The following is a 24571-nucleotide window of genomic DNA, read 5'->3' as shown; positions in this document are numbered from 1 at the left end:
AGCAGATTAAGAGAGGAGATAGCGTGAATCATGAATTACACTGCTACTTCGGATACATATCTTAACTACTAGTAAGTATCACACCTTTTCAAGCATAGGGAGTGAAATATATTGGATTTAGGATGTACGGAGGAGTGCACCACTAATGATGTCCTCTTATACCCATTCCGTGTTGTTCTTGTTGCAGAAGTATCCTCTTCTCTAGAAATTAGTGCTGCCATCTTCTTCACTTAAGATATTGAGCATGCGGTAGTGTATTCCCTCGTGAACACTTCTTATATCACAATATGAATGCACACACACACATTCGGCGGGTTTTTCCTAAAGCGGTTAGTTAGCAGAGCCATCTCCATCATGAAGTATTTCAATGGGCTCATCTCCCTACTTCTAGCTTAATTCCTGGTATTCTGTGGAATCTTCAACAGAATAGAGATGAGATGAACCGCGCATATGATATGATCGTGTATGGTGCCACCGGCTACGTGGGTTCGCTGGTGGTGCAGTACCTGTGGACTCATAGTCCACCAGCTCTCCGATGGGCAGTTGCTGGTCGTAATGAGCAGAAGCTGACGACTCTTGTCGACTTCTTGGATCGGTCACAATCCCAGCGTAAGCTGCCTCATATCATGGTGGTCAAAAATAGCGATGAGGACCTGGGGTACATGGCCTCTCAAACACGTCTTGTGCTTAATACAGTCGGGGTGTGTATGTCCCTTGCTACGCCGTACTGAGTTATAAAGCTGACAGACGGTATATAGCCCTTTTGCAAGCTTGGAACACCAGTTGTAGCAGCCTGTATAGAGCATTCCACCGCGTATGTGGACAGCACAGGGGAGCCTGTCTGGACGCAGCAGCTCGCAGCACAGTGGCACGACCAGGCGATGGCCAATAAAGCAATTGTATCCCCTCACACCCCCAGAGCAACATACAAAACAGAGAGAAAGAGATTATTCTAACAAGAACAGATCATCCCCCACTGCGCCGTCGAAGCCACTCCTCCAGACCTAATGACACTCCTACTATCACGACGACTCCGCCGACCTCTAGGCCCCATGCTCTTCGCAATCCACCACTCCTGGACCGGCCACAGCGGCGGTGCCATTGAAAGCATTCTCGCCGGCCTAGAAACCTACTCTCTCCGCCAGATGATGGCCGCCAGTGCACCACTTGCATCCTGCATCCCCGACGCCGGACCACACCGGCCTCATCCCACCGCTCCGAAGCTGCTCCCCGTGCAACGGAACCGCTTCCTGGGCGACCTCACCTTCAACCCCTCCGCGGTGGCGGACCAACTCGTCGTCATGCGCACCTGGTCACTCCTCCAGCGGTACGGGGACCGCACCGAGCGATATGGTGACCGATTCAGCTACCACGGGTATACAGCTGCTTCGGGCTGGCTACACGCGTGGTCTTCGTTTCTCGTCATGTCTGTTGCGCTGGTCTGCATCGTGCTGTTCCCGCCTCTGAGGTGGCTTCTGAGGTGGCTTGCCCCGCGGCCGGGAACAGGGCCGCAGTTGAAGCCTGGGGAGAAACATTTCGTGGAGTGGAAGGCCACAGTTGCTGCGGCTGATGGGAGTGAGGAATCAAGGGTTCTGGGTGTTATGCGTATGGAGACGGATGTGTATAGTGTCTGTGCTATACTGGTGAGTGAAGCGGGCTTGACTTTGCTGCAAGTCTTGGAGGAGAAGGAAGAGGGTGATTCGTTGGTCAAGAAGCTAGGAGGTGGGATTCTTACCCCGGCTTCGTTGGGGATTCGGTATGTGCAACGGTTGGAGAAGGCAGGATTGCAGTGGAAAGTGACTGATATTAAGGAAAAGTAGTAGCAGTTTGGATGGTAGAAAACTAGCTATCTGTGCATCTGTTTACTACTTCGTCACACGATCACTTTCCGATCTTTAAAGCAACTTTCCCCCTCGTCATCCCAGTCTCATCTTCTCACCCCCGCACCTTTCCCGCCTTGTAACTTATTTGTGATATTTGTCTCTCTCGTTGCCAGTTGGGAGCTGTGGCTGGGGTCTATATTAGCATGGGTTGTTCGGCGTCAGCCTACACGCCGAGGAGGGTTCGGCATCGGTGTGTTTTACTTCATACACTTTCGGGTACTGATTTCAAATGAGAAAGTACTGGCGTATTTGCCCCATGTGGCGAAGTATAATCTGACCCAGTCGTAACAATTATCGAACATGAGTACTAAATATGCATGCTCTTCTCGAGCTCCTTTTTCAGCCGTCGGAGTTCTCTCCGCAACACCCCGATCTTGCCCTTGTGGCCGTTATTCCCTGACTCCTCGCCTTGAACGACAAGCTCAATCATCGCAGCGCTGAGCAGTCCCCTTCCAGCTGCAGCTCCAGCACGGTCTCCCTCGGGATCCCTTCGCTGGGACTGCCCCTGCATTTGAGGGTTTAAGGAGGATCTCCTCTCCTCAGACCGGAATCGCTCACGTTCCCACTCGTCGACACCAAGGGCCCGCTCGGCCTCGGTGAGGAGATAGGAGATTACCTGGATGACCATCAAGATCTGCAAGGCACCGTAGTTGGCGGGCTGGAATCCACCCCACTGCAGCGGTGGGATAACGGGGTGCATCATTTGGCGATAGTCCGGGCCTCCAGACCTCGACTGAAAAGAGAGGGCGTGGATAAAGTGCGATATCTGTGTCAGGACGGTTAGGTGAAGGTCGAGAATCCGCGTGTAGCCCGCAGTGAAGAGAAGCGCGGTGGATGAATCGCGGCTAGTTGCCGTGAGGGCTGGTGGGTCTTCTCGAGTCGTGCTGGATGAAGACGCAGAGTACTGGCTTGAGGTGTCGTCGCTGTCTGGGTGCAATGAGGTCTGGCCTATGGAGGATGAGTTCGTTGTTGACAAAGGTGGTGTGGGCAGTAATGCGAAGTAAACGCTTGTTTGCTTTGCAATGTCGGTGAAACGCTGTGTTTGCTTGAATATCTCGATTAATGGATACCCGTGAGCGAGCGTGTCGTCCGGCTGATCACCGCCGCCACAGGTGCTTAGTTTGGTGATCACGGCGGCTGGGGACGCGAACATCGGACCCCATGGCTCGGCGTGGAGAGATTGCTCGAGGTCCAATAGCGACAGGTTGACGTTAGAGAGCTCTCGGGTGATGTCGCGCAGAGAGTTGAGTCCCATGGGTGGGTTTTTGTCCTCGGAGATTCTGGTTTGAGTGCCCAGGTCTGCTAATCCATTGACAGGCAGTTGAAGATAGTCGGTTAAATTGGGCATTGGAGGGACAATGCTATCTGGGGTCCCCAGATTGGGAAAGAGATTCTCCCGCGAGCTATCATGCGGGCTTGCGAAGTTGAAAATATCGGACATGTTCCACTCGGCAACGGATGGAGCCCCTGATAGCGGCGGTACCTCTGCTATCCCGACAGGAGGAGAAGGAGCGAGAGTAGTGACAGGGTTGAAACGAGCATTCTCTCGCTCACTGTCCGGGTGACCGTCCTCTTCTCGTGTCATTTCTAGAACACTAGGCGATCGTTTGCGACGCTTCTCCCGCGTTTTGGTATCCGAGCAGCCATTACGCCTGGCCAGCGTTTGCTCGGCAGGAGTCCTTGCAGGACGACCACTCCGCAATGGAGGACTCCAGCTGCATTGCCGATTCAGACGCTGGCATCGAACGCACACCGCGCAGTCTTCCAGTTTGGTGCAACGCAGCTTTTGGCCATGACACTGATCGCAGGCAGCGCGGCGCGCAGACGGATTCACAATGACCCCTACATGAGGTGAGGGGGGTTGGCAGGGCATGGTATGGGATTGGAGGAAACCGGGGAAGATACGAGGTCTTGTGGTTCGGATAGTCTATCCCTAGTCATTGGTAATGTCACAACCCATAATATGGACGTTGCCATAATGGGGGCGAAGCACAGGTACGAAGCAGAACCGATCTTCCAAACCCCTGCTTAGCTTGACTAGGGTGTTTGAGTATATCGCTAAGGTTCAGATCGCGATTATGCCCTCCCCGACTCTCACGTCAGCCCGAGGAACGGGCACAGGCTAGCGCAGAATCCTCATCTAAGTCACTTTAGCGGCAAGTATTACTGGCTCCAGTCGCCTGAGATCTCGTCCTCATAGGTAGCTTGCCGTCATTCGCGCAAAAGGAACTTTGGGGGCCATTATCTGAATAACGTACGGTGTTTTTCATGATAGTGCGCAAGGAATGCGAGAATACTAGCTGCATACCAAGATGATGTGCATGCCGATGCGTTAAAGTTACATCGACATCTAGCCTTCCGTGATGATCTATGGTGTGATGAAACAGTATACAGTACAACATGGCTATGCAATCATATATATATATACTAATGATACACGGCCCATCAATGAGCCGAGCGGACTCAAGACGAACACAATCAGTCTAGACCTCCGCTCAACGGGGCTTGGTGTTCAAAGGAAGGGGCGGCGGCGTCGGGGCTGAACTGGCGACAGGCGTTGAACGCATCCCCGCCTTCTTGGGGGGAGGAGGCGGCGGAGCTTTTCGTTTACTCAATGCATCCGTGTCCACACTGGATGTCGATCCATTTGCATTTGGGTGAGGTGGCACCGGCGGTGCTTGGTTGCTTGGGGTCTTCTGGTCGTCGAATAACTTGTTGACTCGCTGAGAAATCCCATACTTTTCGTTCAGCCCGTTCAGCTTCTGTTTTCCCGCCTGAATCTTGTCGTTATGTCGCTCCCGGAAATCGTTGATCGTAGACGAGCTACCCCTGGGCTCAGGAGTAGAAACGGACTGGGTTGCGCTGCCATTCGTGCTAGTTCGCGCTGGCGGCGGCGGAGGAGCAGGAGAGCTCGACGGGGTGGTCCTCAGTTGCGAGAAACGGGTTTGCAATTCGTTCACCGGAGCTTGGCCGACGGAGCCTGCAAGTGCTGGTGACGCAGTGCCAGGAGAATTGCTATCTCTCCCCCATTGACCGGCATTATGACCTATTCCAAGTGCAGGTACTGACACACCAGCTTGGGCAAGGCGGGAAGTAGCGCCTTGGTTTATGTATTCTTCGGCATGTGAGGGTGTCTGAGAAAGGGGAGAATAAGCTGGGGGCGGTGTAGGAGGATGCGGGGATGGAGTCGAATTGGTGCGAGAAGGTAGTCGCGGCGGAAGATTGGGTTTGGGTCTGGAACTGGGGGGTGGTATGGGATCTGCTGGAGAAGCCATGCGTCTGACTGGGGGCGGCGGAAGGTTGGAGGTGTCAATACCCGTCCGATTCGCACGATATGGCAGCGGTGGAGGCGCCGGCTTTTGAGCCGCCTCCTCCTGTAATTGCATTTGCTGCTGCTGCTGCTGTTGAGCATGTTGGCGATCTATCTGGTCTTGTGGCAGAGGAGCACCTAATCCTCTTCGATCCGGGGTTGTCTCATTCGGCAGAGCTGCAGCGCCATGATATTTGATATGCTTCGGCGGTGGTCCAAAAGATGCTGGATCCTTGAGTGAAGAAAGAGGTACCGCAACATGCTCTTCACGATCGCTAGTGTTGTCCTTTCCCTTCCCCATCCATCCGGCCTAGACGAGGTAACTTCACGTTAGCTAGTGGTCTGATAGGAACCGGGGTGGAGGACACTAACCACTTGATTGATGCCCTTGAAGTCATTCCTCCAGCTTTCCTTCTTCCCGTCCTTACCCTTAGGGTGCCAGCCCTCTTTCATTACTCCCTTGAGCCCACTCATGATCTGTAACAGCGGCGTTGATCCAGCAGATGGAATTGTTTCAGTGGACTACTAGGCAGTACTCCGTAGTTGCAATGACGCCGATCCGACCGGGACCGGAGAGAGATAAGAGCGAGGCAGTGCCGCGGCACTAGCCTCTTTTCGGCGGGCGGTCCGCAGTCCACCCCGCGCCTAACCGGATCCGGCTATTTCCAACTTATGGGGTCATGTGATACACCGTAGTCATTTTATGGATTTACGAACTGCTGCAGGTCACGCATTTCTCCTGCTTACTCCTCTTACATGCCTCAACTATATAAGTAGGGTGTTATTTGGGTACCATGAACACACCGGCTGGTCATCCGGAGTATGCTGTGATCTCACATCATCCCCGGGGTCTCTCTACACTTCAGTCTAACTGGCTGCCTGTGACGGTCAAGGATCCTTTGGCCCCCATGTCGGGGCCACGCAACGCTGCTACGTCTCCGGTCTCTTTACGCGACGAGCTAATACGTCGATCAGGCTAGCGGGCCGATGATTGGAGCTAAGTTATTCTCTCCCAGCGCTACCAACTTCGCGGCCCTGTCAAAAGAAATTGTTTGGATGGGTGCTAGGCGCCTTGTCTTTGTTGTCTCATAGGGCGGACATTTAAACGGTCCCGGTCCACGACAGCGCTAGATGGAACCGCCCTATTATACTACTAAACATCCTGTCATGGTCGGCGCCTATCGTAATTACCTAACCGAGTCTCGGGGAGGAGAGGCTTGTCCGTTGTTTCGTCTCTGTTACTAACGGATGCAAGATGCATGCGTGTCGTCTTGGATGGTGGGCAGCGCTTCGTGCTGTGCCGCCAACTGAACTGCTGATTGGCAGTGAGTGGCCCTCCGTCCGAATCTATACTTGGTACGCTCAGTAGTCCTTCACTAGAGCTGCTGCGCCATGTCAGCCTTCCTTTGTGTTAGCTTGGGCAGTTTTCTCTTCCCATCTTTATTTCCCGGGCAGGATCCGTGCTTTTCTTTCATTTCCCCCCGTATATTCTCTTTTCTCGCATACGCAGAGGCGCGTATACACTCTTTGTTTGCTCGGTGACTGGCATGCTGTGGGTGTTCCCGACGTACATTAGTATAGGAAACTTCTTCAACAAGAGCCTGCAAAGCCAGCCTGAGGGCTTTTATGGGGTAGGTCCATGCTCATACTATGAATGTTATGTGTCCCATTGTTTAATCATAATATAGTCGAGTCCGGCATATTCCACATTGTTCCAATGAAAGATTGCCTTTGTATAGGGCCGCTACATTCCTTATAACTATCACCACTGCCCCCCTTATTTATATCCCGGCACAACGCACATATAAAGCCACATTGTTCTGCACCACCACGTAGGCGGAATAAAACCAGTCGAGAACAAAACTTGAGCATTGGCAAAATGTCTGGCCCGGGCCAAGGCTACAGCAATAACGGCCCTGGCGGGGAGTCAGAATACACCACCCAGGAGCCATGGGGATCGGAGCACACCACCACGGCAGAGTATTATCCTGGAGAAACCACCAGGACCACCACCCAGCAATGGACTCCCATCACCACCAGTGCATCGAGCTCACAATCTACCACTACTACCGCCACTGCCACCCAATCATCTTCAACATCCACAAATACCTCCACTTCCACCGCTGTCAAAAGCACCAGCAGCTCCGGCGGTTCCAGCAACAACACCAAAACCATCGCGATCGCCGTCCCCGTCGCCGTCGTCGGCGCAGCCATCATCGCAGCCCTCCTTTTCTTCATCCTAAGACGCAGGCGTCAACAACGCAACCGCTCCACCATCCCCCAAACCAACAATAACAACCCCCCAGTCAGCATGGGTGCAGTCCCTCGCCAAATACGATCACCTCCACAGCGACAACAACCACAGCAAGCAGCAAACGGCGCGACATGGGAATTCGCACCCACCAACTCCCACGAGATTCCTTTCACCGGCCCCATCCCAGGTCGCCCCGTCCCACCAGAAACCGAGCGCACCATCCCTACCAACAATCAGACCCGCGACTTTAGCCCACCAACTACAAATAGCCACAACTTCCATACCACTGCTGCTGCCGCCGCTGCTGCCACCGCAGCAGCTGGAGCTGGAACAGCAGCAGCAGCAGAAGTTTCCAACAGAAACAGCAACAATCACGAGGGAAGCCCACAACAACCCACCATGCCCGCCGCCTGGCCCTCCCCCGAAGCAAGACTCGACCGTCCAATATCGCCCTTCGATCATCCGCTCGACGACGCAGTATCTGACATATCGCGTCGATCGTATACCCACGCTAGGGATATGGATGATGTATCGTCTGTATCATCATTTGAAGATGATGAGCGGAGGCCAGCGATGCGTCGTTAAAATACCCGATTTTGGGTTATAAATCTTGAAATTCTCTGGTTTCGTCGGTTAGCAAGCAACTGTCGCTTCTGTTTTGGGAGGTGGAGATACCAAGTCGCTACTCGTTCGCTTTATATGGTTTGCCTTTTAATTTGATTTTGTCTTGTGAAGATACGTACGTGCGTGCATACATACATACCCACTCTCGCTATTGTACATACATGCATCTTGGTATAAGGAATACGGGATTAGATCTTCTGATGGATGAATGGATGGGATACTGCTTATGGGGGCGTTCATGAGGGAGTAGTTGAATCGAAAAAAGATCATTTTGGGAATTGCAATTCTTCTATTCGGATACTAGTCAGGGACATATTAAGCTTGTGCCATTATCCAATGTAAGAACGTGGATCTTTTGTTTGAAGTCTTCGTGGGGTAAAATATGGGCGATAGACTACTAAAAAATAACATTACCAGAAATATACGAGGTCTGCAAGTTGAGCATGTAATACTCTCCGCTATTTATTGAACTCCTGTCTCTATCTCACTACTCTGTGGTGCTATCCAACAACGAACCACAACCCCAAAGCTGATAATAACCAGAAACGCACGCCATTGTGTCGATAGTAGTATATCTCCCTATCTACTCTAAGTTCGTTTGTATAACTATGGTGATCACAAGATGTGCGTTCTAACCTGTCAGGCTCAGAATCCCCGTCTGCTGTCAAATAACTGAGTAGACAACTTCTCACTGCGAGGAGTCAATCGCAATCTAGATCTATACCAAGGGTAATAATGCCTGGCATATCAATCCTCTATGGAGTAGCATACTAATCCTATCTGCCCAATCGGTACACACTTGCCGCATTTGTCGAGTCAATGATGGTTGAGTGATGTCAGGTGCTGAGTCAGCCCCACGAGTCATGTCGCAGTCACGGGATCCACCGCACTGCTTCTGGAAGGCCGGAAGTTGAAATTATTGGGGAAGAAAAACCAATCCCCCAATGGAGTTGGTTTAAATGGCTGTCACTTCCGCATGTTGATGTCATGCCGTTAAGAAAAGATAGAAACAACTTAATTCCTCCCTGATTTTTGCGCTCGGCTATTGATAAGGGAGTAGTAGTATCTTAGAGAAATGGGGACTATCTGAATGGGGGATGCTGATTTACTTGGAGGGTGATTGTCCGGTTTCTTGAAGCGGAGAAATATCCAGTGAGGAATCGAGTAGGTCATCATGTGCGAGTGAGGCGTCACATCAACTTTGTAGCATCTCCAACAAACGCAGGCAGCTTGTATAGGAAGACAGAAGGATGCTTACTACCTTCAAACAGCCCCCAACCCCCATGCAATTCCATTTCCGATCAATCTCCTATATCCGTATCGTTCACAAGCATGCCAAAGCTCTCCAGTGAACACTTTGTTGGGCCGAGGCCTGAAGGTCGCCGAATTCCCAACAAAACGCTGCGCGGCTCCACTCGCCGCGATCATCGTCACTCTCATTGATCCACGGTCCAGCTGCAATCCGGAGATTGACTGACCTCAATTATGAATTAATCACATCGGCCTTGCTTTAACTCCTTGTCACTAGCGATCACCGTTCGTTCGACCAACCGTTCCCTATCCTCCTCCTCCTTCTCCCTTCTCTAGGCCTTCGTAAGGTTTTGGTCGCGCCTTACAATTGCTGTTTATCCCCAGTTCGTGGAGGGATTTGCGCCGCTCCCATCCAATTTATAACCGAGTGGACTTCGCTTGGAAATTTTTCTGGTGATTTTCTTCTTTTGGCTCGGGGGCTAACAGAATTGTCCCACTCGTCTACGCCATTTATTCTTAAAGAGTTACCAGTCTCCTCCTTTCCCTTGGTTTCTCCCTTCAACTCTTCAGTATCTCCTCCCTCATCGTCGGGCCGTCCCAATTCACACGAATCGCGTCCCGACCATGTACGACTTCACCGTCCACGGCGAGGCGAACCCGGCCGTCATTCGCATCGGCCTACCTCCTTCGTCCCTCTTGAAATTCCCTCCCAGCGAGCTCCCGGCAACCGTCCCCGCCCCTGTGGTCTCCGAGCCGACCTGGAACCAGCCCTTCAACATCCCACCGACGCTCTACAACCAGCTGTTGGACGTGCGCGTGCCTATTACAATCGCGAGTGTGTACGCTGTGACGGTGGTCCTCGTCAATCGCCTAAACAAGAGTCGCGGCTACAAGCCGTATGGATTCAGCCAGACGCGTCTCTTCAAGCTGTTCGTCATCCTTCACAACGTTTTCCTGGCCATCTACTCGGCATGGACTTTTGCGGGCATGATCCGTGCGTTCCGCGCCTCGTGGCCCAGTCGGGATGATCCCAACTACGTCGCAGCTGTTGCCGATACGCTGTGCAAGATCAATGGACCCCGGGGTTACGGTAACGCCGCTACGTACGACTCTACCGTTGACCAGTGGACTTTCCGCAACCCCGAGTTCAGTCTGGCTGCAGGAGGTGTCCCGGATTCCACCGATCTTGGTCGCCTTTGGAATGAGGGTTTGGCCTTCCTCGGCTGGATTTTCTACCTGTCCAAGTTCTATGAGGTCCTTGATACCGTCATCATCCTGGCCAAGGGTAAGAAGAGCTCGACTCTGCAGACCTACCATCACGCCGGTGCCATGATGTGCATGTGGGCCGGTATCCGTTACGTCGCAGCTCCTATCTGGATCTTCACCTTGGTCAACTCGGGAATTCATGCTTTGATGGTATGTGAAGCGCGCCCCGTGTTGTATTTGATTTGTTGCTCATATGTTCTGACCGTCAAATGCAGTACACCTACTACACGCTGACTGCTCTGCGCATCCGCGTCCCCACCGTCATCAAAAGATCCTTGACCACCATGCAGATTACCCAGTTCGTCATTGGCTCTGCCATGGCTGCTTCCTACCTGTTTTTCAGCTACACTCTTCCTGTGGGCCAGACCGCTCCGGCCTCTCCTGTTGACACCGCTGTGCCGGCGGGTACTGCCGGTGATGGACTTGTGCCGTGGCTCAAGAAGCTCGGGTTCCGCGCTGCCGGCGCGGAAGGTATTGCCGAGAACGTGGGCGTCCCGGAAGCTGCTGCTGGTGCGCGCGTCCTTCATGTCGGACCGATGGTTACCTGCATGGACACCAGCGGCCAGGGTTTTGCCATCTGGCTCAATGTGATGTACCTCTTGCCTTTGACCTACCTCTTTGCCCGGTTCTTCGTCCGTTCGTACCTCTACCGCAAGGAGCCCGGTCCCCGCCAGCCGACTCAGTTGCACGCCGCTGAGAAAGCCGGAATGGATGCTCTCAGAGGTGTGAGCCGGGAGATCCGTAAGGCCGTTGAGGTCAACGGAGAGACGAGTGAAGCTACCGAAGACGAGGCTGTGAACAAGATCCAGGCTCTCCGGGAAAAGAAGAGCCAGCAGAAGCCTGCCGAGAACTCTCCCATTCGGACCCGCGCAACTGCTGCCAAGCAGAGAACGCGTGTTGTGAACAGCGATGCTGACTCTGACTCGGGTTTCTCGACCGTCAGCAGCAAGAAGGGTGCCAAGAAGGCGACTAAGGAAGAGCTCCAGAGCTCTACCATTGTTGTGGACACCAAAGACTCCAACCCATACGAGGTTCTGGATCGCTCTGCCTAAATTATCCGGCGGCGCTGGTTCTGGGTGACTTAACTGCAATCCAAAATCAGTTTAGAAGGATAAAATCATTCTTACGAAGATCAAATCGAGACTACATAGCATGTCGCCTCGGCCCGAATCGCTACATCGGCCTTCCATCGTGGCGATTCGGGGATGTACGATACATCGGTCGGTTTCCCTCGGGACTCTCCGACCAGCCTGCGTCTTGCAGGACCCGCGGTTCCCCCCCGCCGGGCCCGGGTTGGTCCCTGTCTGATGGCTCGCAGTATCTGGAGTGATCGCCGTCAGGCTAGCAGCCTATCTACGGGTCCGGTTGCATACGGTTTCCTAATGTACTTTGCTTCTCTTGGACAGCTTCTCTTGGATTATTTGTCGCTTGCACCCTTGCTGTTCATAACCTTCCCCCCTTTACCTTCTGATAGATCCCTACTATTGTGTGTGTATATACTTGTTTTCTAAAACCTCATCCACCGCTGGACATGGAGGTTGTTGGTTAAGGTGCCGGGATGGAATTGGAAAAGTTTTTGTAACTTACTCGACAGAAATCGTTTGGAATTGGGCAAATCTAATAATGTTATTTTTCAAGTCTCGAATCACCCTCCTCGTAATATTGCAGTTGAACTGGTGGCGGCGTCGCGGTCATGTGCGCGCTGCGCTCTCCGATCCTGGGCTGGGATCCTGCACTCCGCCATCATCACTCCTGGTCATGATCATCTCCATCTCGAGTTTCATCACAATACTCATCATACTATCTGATCCATCAACAAATAATCTCACTCACTAAAGGCTCATCTGATTCATGCCTCTAAATCTTCGAAAGTACGTTTACTCGCTATGTGCTTTGGGTCTCTGGTCATACTAACCGGTGTTTCTTACCTCGGCACAGCATCTCTGCGTCAAGACGATCGAGCCATCCGATTCCCCCACAGGAAAATTGCAGCCCGACCATCACTCTGAATGGAGGAAAAACCAAGCCTAGTCTTCCCCACAGACCAATTTCCACCCCACATTGGCTGACACCTCCGCCGGACTTGTTCAGTGCAAGCTTGAATCTACGATACCTTTGGTCCCTGAGTGTACTCCACCCCGAACCCTGTCATGTCCTCATTAAGCTGGCACATATCGGCACCGTTCTACCATTGGCTCTGCAGCCTTCATGGCCTCTTGAACCAAGGTTGCGGCCTAGTCCTACTTAAATTATCTAATTAACGAGTATCTAGCTCGCTTGGCAGTCGTTAATTTGGTTATAGGAGTCAGTTGCGGACGGTCTCTCGGACTTACGCTTACGCCCTTGGAAACTTTCGGAAATAAAATTGGGATTATGGAATCCACGCCACTAAATTAGCTAGACGGCGGGGCCTGGATTCATGGGGAAATATGATGATGAACTTTTCCTTCAATTGACCGTGGGCTATAAATTAGACCATATGGCCCGGAGTGTTAACATGGGTAATCTGACTGGCACCCTTTCCTGATCCTACATCAGGTCAGTGCAAGGAGCAGCCATGATGCGGATCACCAAGTTATGCGTTCTCCTACTCTCCAGTATAGGTCTTCTGGCCGCTGCCCAGAACCAAACAGAAACTGGATGGCCACTTCACGATGACGGCCTGACCACAGACGTGCAGTGGGATCATTACAGTTTCATGGTCCATGGTCAGAGAATCTTCGTCTTCTCTGGCGAATTTCACTACTGGCGCATTCCAGTACCTGGCCTCTGGAGGGATATCCTTGAGAAAATCAAAGCGGCAGGCTTTACGGCTTTCGCATTCTACTCAAGCTGGGCATGGCATGCTCCGAATAACCACACTGTTGACTTCTCCACCGGTGCTCGCGACATCACGCCCATTTTCGATCTCGCAAAGGAGCTTGGGATGTATATCATCGTCCGCCCGGGTCCCTACATCAATGCAGAGGCCAGCGCGGGTGGCTTTCCTCTGTGGCTGACGACTGGCGATTATGGAACGTTGCGCAATAACGACTCGCGATACACGGAAGCATGGAAGCCATACTTCGAGAAGATGACCGAGATCACTAGTCGTTACCAGATCACGAATGGCCACAATACGTTCTGCTACCAGATTGAGAACGAGTATGGCGACCAATGGCTCAGTGACCCAAGCGAGAGGGTTCCTAACGAGACTGCAATCACCTACATGGAGCTCCTCGAAAGCAGCGCGCGTGAAAACGGCATTCTTGTTCCATTCACGGCAAACGACCCTAATATGAATGCCATGTCTTGGAGTCGCGATTTCTCCAACGCTGGAGGCAACGTTGACGTCGTAGGCGTGGATTCCTATCCTTCAGTAAGTGGCCTGTCGCGGTTGAAGCTTAACTTAGCTGACTTTCCCAGTGCTGGACGTGCGATGTCAGCCAGTGTACGTCCACCAATGGCGAGTATGTAGCCTACCAGGTTGTCGAATACTATGACTACTTCCTCGATTTCTCGCCGACGATGCCATCCTTCATGCCTGAATTCCAGGGCGGCTCGTACAACCCCTGGGCTGGACCCGAGGGTGGCTGCGGCGACGATACTGGAGTGGACTTTGTCAATCTCTTCTACCGGTGGAACATCGCCCAGCGAGTGACGGCCATGAGTCTCTACATGCTGTATGGAGGCACGAACTGGGGATCGATTGCCGCACCTGTCACAGCCACTAGCTACGACTATTCCTCCCCTATCTCTGAGGACCGCTCCATCTCGTCCAAGTACTATGAGACCAAGTTACTCTCATTGTTTACACGCAGTGCACGAGACCTGACAATGACCGATCTCATCGGTAATGGAACGCAGTACACTAACAATACTGCCGTCAAAGCATACGAACTGCGGAACCCTACAACCAATGCTGGATTTTACGTCACGCTCCACGAGGACTCGACTGTGGGCACTAACGTGGCGTTCAGCCTGCGTGTCAACACATCCGCGGGTAACCTCGTCGTTCCCAGACTTGGAGGCTCAATCCGTCTTGATGGCCATCAATCTAAGATCATTGTTACCGATTTCACCTTCGGGTCGGAGACGCTTCTGTATTCTACTGCCGAAGTCCTCACTTACGCCGTCATGGACAAGAAGCCCACGCTCGTCCTTTGGGTCCCCACAGGCGAGTCGGGAGAGTTCGCAGTGAAGGGCGCGAAGTCCGGGTCTGTAGTATCGAAGTGCCGGGGCTGCTCTACGATCAACTTCCACCAAGAGGGCGGTAACCTCATCGTCGGATTCACTCAGTCTCAAGGAATGAGTATTGTCCAGATTGACAATGACATTCGAGTGGTACTATTGGATAGGACCGCAGCATATAAATTCTGGGCCCCTGCTCTAACAGAGGATCCTCTTGTTCCGGAGGATGAAGCTGGTAAGTGAAACCAACTAGACTCGTTAGGTTTTGAGCAACATGCTAACACATGAATAGTCCTTATCCAAGGCCCGTATCTCGTTCGCTCTGCCAGTCAAGAGAAATCAACTCTCGCTATCAAGGGTGACTCCATCAACGAAACAGCTGTGGAGATCTTCGCGCCTGCGAGTGTCAAGACCGTCACATGGAACGGCAAGCAGCTGAAGACGTCTAAATCCTCATACGGTAGCCTTAAGGCCACCATCGCTGCACCTGTGTCCATCCAATTGCCCGCTTTCACGTCGTGGAAAGTCAACGACAGTCTACCGGAGCGACTTCCGACGTACGATGCCTCCGGTCCGGCGTGGGTTGGTCAGTATAGCTTTCAATTCAACTACCTTAATCCAATACTAACGCCTCATCCCAGATGCGAACCATATGACGACTGCCAACCCCAGCAAACCCGCCACACTGCCAGTTCTGTACGCTGACGAATACGGTATGTCTCTGTTTCTGTTCTCCCACTTTCTTCCTAGTGTATAACCAATATACTTACCCACGCAGGCTTTCACAATGGTGTCCGCCTCTGGCGCGGCTACTTCAACGGCACCGCCAGCGGTGTCTTCCTCAACATCCAAGGAGGCAGCGCATTGTAAGTCCGCCCCAACCTCTCCCTCCTTACACATAATCACAAACACACATCTAACCAACAATTAATCAAACAGCGGCTTCTCTGCCTACCTAAACGGCTATTTCCTAGGCTCCTACCTCGGCAACGCCTCCATCGAACAAGCCAACCAAACCTTCCTCTTCCCGAACAACATCACCCACGCAACCACCCAAAACACCCTCCTGGTCATCCACGACGACACCGGCCACGACGAAACCACCGGCGCCCTCAACCCCCGCGGCATCCTCGAAGCACGACTCCTCCACTCCGACAACAGCAGTTCCTCAACCACCGACTTCACCCACTGGCTCATCGCCGGCACCGCAGGCGGCGAATCCAACCTCGACCCCGTCCGCGGGGCCTGGAACGAAGACGGCCTCTACGCCGAGCGAGTCGGATGGCATCTCCCCGGCTTCGACGATAGCACATGGGAAACGAGCACCTCATCTTCTTCTTCAAGTCTATCCTTCACGGGTGCAACGGTCAAGTTCTTCCGGACCACAATCCCACTAGATATTCCTCGTGGCTTGGACGTCTCTATCTCATTCGTGCTGGGCACGCCAGATGATGCACCTAGTGATGCGTACCGGGCGCAGTTGTTCGTGAATGGATACCAGTATGGACGGTTTAATCCGTATATTGGGAACCAGGTGGTGTTTCCGGTTCCGGTGGGGATTTTGGATTACACGGGGGAGAATACGATTGGGGTGGCGGTGTGGGCGCAGACGGAGGCCGGGGCGGGGATCACGGTGGATTGGAAGGTGAATTATGTGGCGGATAGTTCGTTGGACGTGGCTGGTTTGGAGACCGGGGGGTTGAGGCCGGGGTGGAGTGAGGAGAGGTTGAAGTATGCTTGATTGATTGATTAATTGATTGGTTGGTTGGATTATGGAGAGATTCGGTGGATAGGAAAAACGTGCTTAGCTTAAGGTGCTGGTTGACTGTATCCATGTGGAATGCTCGTTGTAGTTTAATCACATCTTGTAGATCATGTCTTTCATTCAATACCCAAAAACCAATGATAAATTTCCACATCATGATGCATCGTGCATACTCGTCATGATAGCCAACTAACTTGACCCAAAATCTTTAAGAATGCGTGTGTGCAAAGTATACCAAAACCATAACCATGACCCGCTCGGGGTATAAAAAGCAACCCATATATAACAATCTGATGTCGTAACGAATAAAGAAACAAACAGTCTAAACCAAGAAACGGAAGCCCCTGGAGCTGGCCTGGCCCGGGACACCTTGGCCATCGCCCAGGCCCTCGCCGCGATCCAGTTTCTTGTTCAGGCGGACAAGAATAAAGCGGAGGGCAGTGGCAGACAAAATGGCCACGAAGGCAGTGACACAGTTGACGGTCATAGCAGTGACTGGTATGATAGTTAGTGTCTTGTCGTTATGAGTGTAAAAAGGGGCTGAGGATAGCACGTACCGAATCGTGGGGCATCACTGTCGGGATACATGTAACTAGCATAGATACTGCTGGCATTACTGACACAATTGATACCTGCCAGGGCTGCGGCACGCTTCGAAGCCGGACGGGGAAGGGTGCTTGAGATCCAGCCCAGGGCGACCACGAAGCCTGTGTACAAGGACGGAACCATCAGCATCATAGAGACGTAGCGCGGAGCGGTGCTGGTGGTAGTAGCAGCGAGGATGAAAGCCGCTACGGAGATGTATAAGGGAAGGGTGATGTGGAAGTAACGCTCGCCCGTGCGATCGGCATGCCAGGCATTGGCGAAGGCACAGATAACAGCCAGAACGTATGGGGGAGCGGTGAGAAGGAGCGTCTCGATGTTGCCGTAGTTGAGGGTCTTCACGACGGTGGGGAAGAAGTTTGTGACCGAGGCGGAGGAGACAATGCACAAGATGAGCAGCATCTAAACGTGTAAGCTGAGTGATGAAGAAAGGTGTCTCGGTAACTGGGTACTCACAAGAATCCAGGTCTTGATGTCGGTAAAGGCCAATTGCACACCATGGAGGAAGGTCTGTTGTTCACTGTCCACCCAGTCGTCCTCACCAATGTCCTCTTCTAGTCGCCAAGCGGCCAGCTGCTTCTCCTCTTCGCTGAGCCAGCTGGTCGTTCTGGGGAAGTTGGGCAGGATGAAGACGGAGAGGGCGGCAACAACGATGGTAATTGCACCCTCGATAATGAAAAGCCAGCGCCTGCATCACTCTCAAGTCAGTATTGCACACTTCTTAGGGTTTTTAGCATGGAAACTAACCAAGCACGAAGACCCATCTTGTAGTCCATGTTGTCTGTGATTCCCGCAGCAATAAGTCCAGAGAAAGCACCTGAAATCAGGGAGCCAGAGTAGAGGGCTGCAGTGCGGAAGCCAAGTTCTTTGCGAGTGTACCAAGCACTGAGGAAATAAAGACAGCCAGGCTGGACATAGGAAATAGGAATTAGTAAGATGCTTGGGGGTAGGGTTTCCTTTAGAGCGGTAGACGTACGAAATAGGCAGCCTCAACGAAACCCAGGAAGAAACGAACTACGACCAAGCCGGCATAGCTCTGAGCTCCCGCCGTGCAGGTAGAAATAATACCCCAGAGCATCATGGAACCCGGAAGGTAGAGGGCAGGCTTTCCGAACTTGTTCAGAAGCAGATTGGAGGGAACTGGTACCGTCAGTCATTGATACTCTAACAACGAGAATGTCTGCACCTACTTTGCATCAACAGATAACCCACGAAGAGGATACTGACACATGTCTGATATTCCATGCCCTGCAAGTTCAAGTCGGTGACGAGACCGGCGAGTTTGGCAGCTGCCTGATCGTATCCGGAAGAGTGAGCACAGAATCAGGAAGACGAATAGACAGGTTGGAGCAAGCCACTTACGATGTTGTTCCGGTCCAAGTAGTTGAGGATATACATGATGATGATCATGGGCAGGAGACGCAGGTCAATCTTGCGGACCAGCGCCTTCTCTGCCTTCTCACGCTCCTCGGGAGAGAGACTGGCCACATAGGCGGGTGCCTCCCTCTTGGGGTTGGGTTTATTGGCATTGGCCACCCCATCGGTCACGAGCTCGACGTTGTCGACATGGCTCTTGTCGACATCCCGTTCGATGTCGTGAGAGAGTCTAGGGGACATGGTTGTCTCCGATGATCTGACACTAGCCTTCTATGAGGCACAAGGGAGGATACTAATGATAATGACAATGACACCGACAACGTGAGAAGTAGCAGAGTAGATGCAACAGGAGGGGGAAACAGTGTAATCAAGTAAGGGACAACAAGGGGATCAAGAGATAGGAAAGATTAGGAGACGAGGAAGAAGAGGAGTAAACCACGGGAAGAAGCACATGGTGCCAGCAGCAGTCGGGAACCAGGGACCTTTTTGTTGTGCCAGAAGGGCAGAGAGAGAACCGAGCGATGACGACCCGACGAGGATTCCCGAAGGATGGGGAAGGACGAAACGGGGAAAGAGAAGCCGCATGGCAATGGGGATCGGGAATGATTCCATTAGAATTAGACGGAAGTACGGAAGCGGGGCGAGACAAGTCGGGGAAAAACGAGAAGTCTGGAGATGAGATCAGGATCATTTAGGGGATACCGTGTCGGGACTGGTGGGATGCCATTCTGTGGAGAGAGCAGCCCGACTGGCGTGGGGGTTGTAGAAGAGAAGCAGAAGAGGATGTTGTAGTCTTGTAGAGGGAAAGTTGGGATGGGGAGGACGACGGTAAGCGTGGGAGGCCATCCACATTCCAATTTGCGTGGGGGTTCCCGAGCGAGGGTCCTTTACCCAACTCCACTTCTTCACCTCTTCACATCAGCATCTCCGTTCTAAATCCCCGAGAAACGAACGATATACATTTATCCATCGGGTAAGAGCTAATTCTTTCTCTCTACAGTCTACACAAGACTTTTCTTCAACTCGAATCCAAATTATCTAACGTGGTTTTGAGTAAACAGAAACTGCGACAAGACACCCACACATCATCTCCGTCAACCCCAGACCATAAAACAGAATCTGGTCGTGCCAAGGAACCGGCCCGAAAAAGCTCAACCTCTCACGGTCAACCCCAGGCGGAAGATCCCTACCCTTCAACCCCGGCTCTGGCTTCAACCGGGCCTGGCAAAGGATCAATCGGAGTCCTGGTCTGACCTTGCTGGATGGCGGTTGCACTCCACCATGTGTGGATATTGGTTGGTCATACGGGATACTACCACCCCCTCTCTCCTCCCTTCCTTCTTTCACACGCAGGAGAGTCACCGCTGGTTTGATTGATCATCATTGTCAGTCATCATCAGCATCTTCGTCATCAATGGTTGATAACTAGGAGCCGGCGGATTGACCCGACGACATTCATCGAGAGACAGCGAGACAGAAGAGCGAGAAGACCATCGGGAAGAGGGAGAGTTCACTATTCGGCCCCGTCTTCTCCCCGCCCCCCGAAAGAAGGGAAAATAATGGAGTAAATTATTCTCAACGCCACACACGCACACACGTACACACGCACACAGATCAGGCCATGGAAGGTAGATAGGTAAGTAGTAACCAATCCACGGTTCACCAAAGTACTACATAATACCCGGTTGGATAATCAAGTAGTAAACTCGGTAGATAATTGAGAAAACAACATCCATCATCTGTGGTCCATCGGGATTCCCATGACGAATCTTGTAGCCGGGTATACTACTACATGCTAACTACTACCTACTCCAATTCTACCCAACCCAATAGATCAATAGATAAGTCTTACCAAGTAGAAGAAACATCCCGAAAAACCTGCAACATTTTTACCGTCCCCCCAGTCCCCAGGTCCCAGGTCCCACACCCCTCGGCAAAATAGGTTGTTGCCAAGCATGTGTTTCCCTAAAACCATCTAAACTAGACCCCCGGCAAACATTTGCAGCTGATGCGGCAGAGACTTACTTATTCTTCCCTTTTTTTTTTTTTTTTTTTCCTTCTATTCATTTTCGTCTGGGTTAGTTAAAATTCTTACTTTTCTTCCTCGGGATCTCTCGCGTGGTATCGGGACTGGGCTGGGACCGGGGTCGGGTTGCATGCACACTCTCCCTCTCCAGTATAGACGGAAAGCGTGGGGGTTAGTTAGTTAGTTACTTAGTTAGTTACCCTTTCTCCTTCTTCTCTTGCCTGGAACTCTTATTTAGTTAGTGGCTGCTGCCTGTCTCTTTTTGACTTATTCTACTGCATCTTCTTGCTTCATTATTTTTCTCATACACATACAACATACATACTACGGTGTATGCTCTCCCCCTCTGCTTGTCATAACAAACAACCAGGTGATTGCGGTATCGTCCAGGAGTTTCAGGCTACGCAGTTTCAAGTTCATCGGAATACACTGTCTACGGCCGATACCTCTCCGACACCTCTGCTCACCCTCAGTACTAGAGTCCGGTTGGATGTAGTTCCCACAAAAGCATGGCGTAAAATGGGGGGATGAAGAAAACTTGCATTGATAATGCCAGTCAATGCTCGATGATAAAGGAAGCGAGACATTCACTGTGTACCGGTCTCAGGAAAAAAAAGCTGTACACGGACAACACGTCGAGGAAAAAAGGATCGGTGCTTGCAGAAAATAGAAACACACAGCAAAAGGAAGGTTTCACGATGACACTATGAGACAATGTGCAAAGAGATGCTGCCCAATTTTCACGCTTGCAGAGAACAAAACGAGACTTCAAAGAGACGGTGTGGCTTGCATGCAATGGTCGGCCAGGAATCGGGGCTCCGGGGAGAAAGAAGACGATTAAAGAGGAAGCGAAAGAGCATAAGCTGTGGCAGGCCGCCGAGGGGAAAGATGCGCAAAAGTAAATCCGTGCCCAAATCCTGGGTGCGACGTAGATCGAAGCCAACTGATCCCAAACGGGGTCATAGGCGATGCCTCCCACATCTGATCCACTAATTCTTCATTTGCTGTGGTAGAATCCCCATATATCTCCATGCGCAAAATAACGAATGAACACGACACAAGACCAAAGACCTGAATGTTGCTGTCGCCATAACTCCCAGAACGCGTAGCAAAAGAAGCAAAAACAACACAACAAAGGGGCGACCCGGTCACGTCCGCCCACCCGACGGACAATTAGACACCGAGTCAGCATGGACTGAAGACGGAAACCAAAAGACTCTCTAGAGAAAAAGAAAACTGGTCTAGAAGCCACCGAGGCTCAATACCATGCCGTTGATAGATCCAACACTCCTCCTAAGGGTAAATAACACAAGACACGCAATAAGAACGCCATTCGAAATGCAGCGGCTCAGAGAAAGTGAGTATAGATTTTTGACGTCTCGTGGACCTCCATCTCCTGTTTTAAGTTAGCACTCGCTCGATCCCATTTCGAAAGGGGTAGCAAAGTAGGGACGATTTCCTCACCATCTTGAAATTATTCAGCTCCTCCTTGATTTGCTGGGCAAGGAGGGGAGTCAACCGGTTGCACGTTGCGATGTCACCGCGTCGATCGTACTCTCCGCTCGGCCATGTCTCGTGGAACTGAATCCGGGGGCTGAACACAAGGCTTTTCGGCATGACAGCTTGTGGGGTAACAGGTGCGCTCTTGGAATCAGAGGTCTGGAATCGCCCTTCTGATAGGTAATCATCCTCGCCGGCGATTTTAACCGCGTCGGATCGCCGGTTCCCTGATCGTGTCTGGTCCTCAGGGGTGCTGGGAACGCTAGAATGCGGCGAGTCATTGCTGTTCAGATTTTCGGATGATTTGAGCACGTATGTCTGGTTAGCCGGGTCCGAGTAGGTCTCTAAAATCGGGGGTTAGTACGAGACATATCACGAGAAATCTCAGTTCATGGTAATAAAGACGTACTTTTCAGTATGCCCTTCCTCACGGCTGCCAGAACCTCCGCTCGCTCCCTGTCGCCTCCGACAATGCTTTTACGCGACTTGTCAAGGGCGCCATCGTCATGGTTCACGGCGTTCACTGCATCGGATTCCACCTTAGAGAACAACGTGCTACCATGCGTATGGTCTTGCGAGTCTGAGGTGACGGCTGTGCTTTTCCTCTCTGCTTCAATATTGACCACGGACAGCTGGGGTGCCATAGGTTCGATCATGACACCATCGGTCGAGGACGTGCTGACCACCGATTTCGGGCGGAACAGCCCCACTAATGATCGCGTCGATCGTTTCATTCCCTTCCCCATCTTCCGAAGCATTATGGAGGCGGAGGAGGCTGTAGATGACACGGAAAGGTTGTCTGTGGAGCTGTTGAATATACGACCTTGGTGATGAGAGGAGTAAATGCTCTCGCCTAGACCGCTCGCTTCCTGTTGTTCGGCTATGGCTGCCTGCTCTGGACCCAGCTCCTCTTGCAACAATTCCCTGCGAGCCCTCTCCGCGACCATCGCTTCCCTTTTGTTTTGCGAGGAAGCTTTGAGGAGCTCTGATGCGCTACCGAACGAGAAAGCCCTCCTCAGCCTGGATTTCCCTGGTCGCTTAGGGTCTCCCTTTGTGATTTCGGCAAGACGTTGAGTAGCGAGGCTCTCCGCGGGAGCGGGCTTTGGAGTCGTGGCAGGCTGAGTGTCTTTTGGTGTCGGGGGTTTAGATTCCAGTTCAACCGGCTGAGACAGCGGTGAGGGCTTGTTCGGTCGCTTGCTGTCGTCGATCTTAGGCCCGCTCTTGCTGGATGACGACGCAGATTCAGCGTGTCCTGCATCTCGTACCGACGAAGTCGAAGAATGGGCGGACGGAATGCTTCCCTGGACGTCTCTATGAGACTGTGCCGATTGGGGCCGCGTGTTTTGATCGAAGTAGTCATGGCCGCCTGCTGTCGGCGTCGGCGATGATGTGGGCAAGTGTAGCTGCATATTGATGAGACCAGCGTTATCAATGTTTCCCCAGCTCCGGCGCCTATACCTCTTGGCCAACTCTGTCTGGGGCTTATCTGCGCGCGTGGTATCGTCAGCACTGGGCACACGAACATGCCCAGAGCGACGAGGGCCCTCCAGAGACACACCCGCAAGACCAGGAGTGCTCATGTGGAGAGCACTGTCATCCGTAGCTAACGTTGCAGAACGTGCAGGTGCCGGCCCGGTAGGTTGCGTGGACGCGGGCTGAACGCCCGCAGCATTTTCCGGTCGCCGGTTTCCACGACGATAACGGTCGGGGGACGGTCGGGCCACAGTTGGGGAGGATATGTTCATGAAGTTCGAAGAGGAGGGTGAGGGAAGGTTGACTGTGGAGAGCGGGCGCAGGGGAGCATCGGTACGTATTTGTCTGGTCGGAATCGCCGAGTCGTCTTTCGACATGTAGGATTGGACGGAGGAATTGGAAGAAGAAGTGGATACAGAACCAGCTGCAGGATGGACGAAACGCGAGTTGACTCCGACGTTGGCGGGACTTGCAGACCCCTGAGGCACCGAAGGGGCCGAGGATGTGCGATGCTCTGGCCTCAGATGAGGGGACAGTGACTGACGGGCTTGCATGTTGGTGGAATTCGAGGGGTTGGGAGTGCTGGTGAAGGTGTAGGGGGCCACGACCTGGTGGCCCACTCTGTAGTTTCCCGAACTGCCGGTGTTGTTATATGGGTTCCAGGACATGGTCGAGTTCCGCGGATTTTGTTGTTGCCCGGGTTGTGGGGAAGTTGTGAAGGTGCCCGAAGAAGAGGATGGTCGGGTTTGAAGCACAGAAACCGTGCCACTTTGCTGGGGGATAGTCTGTACCAACGCAGCCATGGTGTTCTCCTCCACTACCCGGAACGAAATAACATCCGACGCGTAGCTGACAGCGTCTCCGGGGGAGAGATGTGTCGACAGGTAAGCTCGTCGAATGTCCGCAGCGCCCAATCCAAATGAACCAAGCCTAACGTCGATCAAGTCGAGGGGAGAGAAAACAAGGGTAGGAAAAAGGAGACAGATAAGGCAACAGGGGGGAAGTCTGTACTACACACAGTTGTCAGTCAGGATTGCACAAGAACAAGCCGGTTCAAAGCCTAGTTGAA

General features: G+C 52.4%; 8 protein-coding genes across 8 annotated transcripts; 4 read left to right on the top strand and 4 right to left on the bottom strand.

Annotated features, from left to right (window-relative positions):
* Positions 1 to 437: 437 nt before the first annotated feature.
* Positions 438 to 1820, top strand: ASPBRDRAFT_52600 (uncharacterized protein; the record flags this gene model as incomplete). Its single annotated transcript, XM_067626922.1, has 3 exons — positions 438 to 701; positions 759 to 899; positions 966 to 1820. 3 exons carry the CDS (start codon positions 438 to 440, stop codon positions 1818 to 1820), a joined length of 1260 nt encoding a protein of 419 aa, XP_067481765.1.
* A 185-nt stretch (positions 1821 to 2005) lies between these two features.
* Positions 2006 to 4067, bottom strand: ASPBRDRAFT_452042 (Zn(II)2Cys6 transcription factor domain-containing protein). The gene has a single exon (XM_067625347.1). The coding sequence runs from the start codon at positions 3754 to 3756 to the stop codon at positions 2191 to 2193; it is 1566 nt and encodes a 521-aa protein (XP_067481764.1). The 5' UTR covers positions 3757 to 4067; the 3' UTR covers positions 2006 to 2190.
* Positions 4068 to 4378: 311 nt separating this feature from the next.
* On the bottom strand, positions 4379 to 5667 carry ASPBRDRAFT_52598 (uncharacterized protein; the record flags this gene model as incomplete). Its single annotated transcript, XM_067626921.1, has 2 exons — positions 4379 to 5503; positions 5566 to 5667. The coding sequence occupies 2 exons, from the start codon at positions 5665 to 5667 to the stop codon at positions 4379 to 4381; spliced, it is 1227 nt and encodes a 408-aa protein (XP_067481763.1).
* A 1405-nt stretch (positions 5668 to 7072) lies between these two features.
* ASPBRDRAFT_63174 (uncharacterized protein) lies at positions 7073 to 8032 on the top strand (the record flags this gene model as incomplete). The annotated part of the gene is made up of 1 exon (XM_067628410.1): positions 7073 to 8032. The coding sequence occupies one exon, from the start codon at positions 7073 to 7075 to the stop codon at positions 8030 to 8032; it is 960 nt and encodes a 319-aa protein (XP_067481762.1).
* A 1914-nt stretch (positions 8033 to 9946) lies between these two features.
* Positions 9947 to 11640, top strand: ASPBRDRAFT_118307 (elongation of very long chain fatty acids protein; the record flags this gene model as incomplete). The annotated part of the gene is made up of 2 exons (XM_067617160.1): positions 9947 to 10738; positions 10804 to 11640. 2 exons carry the CDS (start codon positions 9947 to 9949, stop codon positions 11638 to 11640), a joined length of 1629 nt encoding a protein of 542 aa, XP_067481761.1.
* A 1505-nt stretch (positions 11641 to 13145) lies between these two features.
* Positions 13146 to 16499, top strand: ASPBRDRAFT_120002 (glycoside hydrolase family 35 protein; the record flags this gene model as incomplete). Its single annotated transcript, XM_067617311.1, has 6 exons — positions 13146 to 13946; positions 13994 to 14993; positions 15051 to 15344; positions 15400 to 15471; positions 15537 to 15624; positions 15698 to 16499. 6 exons carry the CDS (start codon positions 13146 to 13148, stop codon positions 16497 to 16499), a joined length of 3057 nt encoding a protein of 1018 aa, XP_067481760.1.
* Positions 16500 to 16762: 263 nt separating this feature from the next.
* ASPBRDRAFT_451955 (putative MFS transporter) lies at positions 16763 to 18848 on the bottom strand. The gene is made up of 7 exons (XM_067625344.1): positions 18489 to 18848; positions 18317 to 18419; positions 18103 to 18266; positions 17874 to 18034; positions 17583 to 17814; positions 17081 to 17528; positions 16763 to 17018 (listed from the first exon to the last, which is right to left on the bottom strand). The coding sequence occupies exons 1-7, from the start codon at positions 18741 to 18743 to the stop codon at positions 16846 to 16848; spliced, it is 1536 nt and encodes a 511-aa protein (XP_067481759.1). The 5' UTR covers positions 18744 to 18848; the 3' UTR covers positions 16763 to 16845.
* Positions 18849 to 21877: 3029 nt separating this feature from the next.
* Positions 21878 to 24305, bottom strand: ASPBRDRAFT_120345 (uncharacterized protein; the record flags this gene model as incomplete). Its single annotated transcript, XM_067617340.1, has 3 exons — positions 21878 to 21925; positions 21994 to 22373; positions 22439 to 24305. 3 exons carry the CDS (start codon positions 24303 to 24305, stop codon positions 21878 to 21880), a joined length of 2295 nt encoding a protein of 764 aa, XP_067481758.1.
* Between the last annotated feature and the right edge of the window lie 266 nt (positions 24306 to 24571).

Source organism: Aspergillus brasiliensis (genome assembly GCF_001889945.1).
Source record: "Aspergillus brasiliensis CBS 101740 unplaced genomic scaffold ASPBRscaffold_3, whole genome shotgun sequence".
In the NCBI taxonomy this organism is placed as follows: Eukaryota; Fungi; Ascomycota; class Eurotiomycetes; order Eurotiales; family Aspergillaceae; genus Aspergillus; species Aspergillus brasiliensis.
Note: the sequence above shows the minus strand (reverse complement) of the source record. Positions and strands in the feature narration are given on the sequence as shown.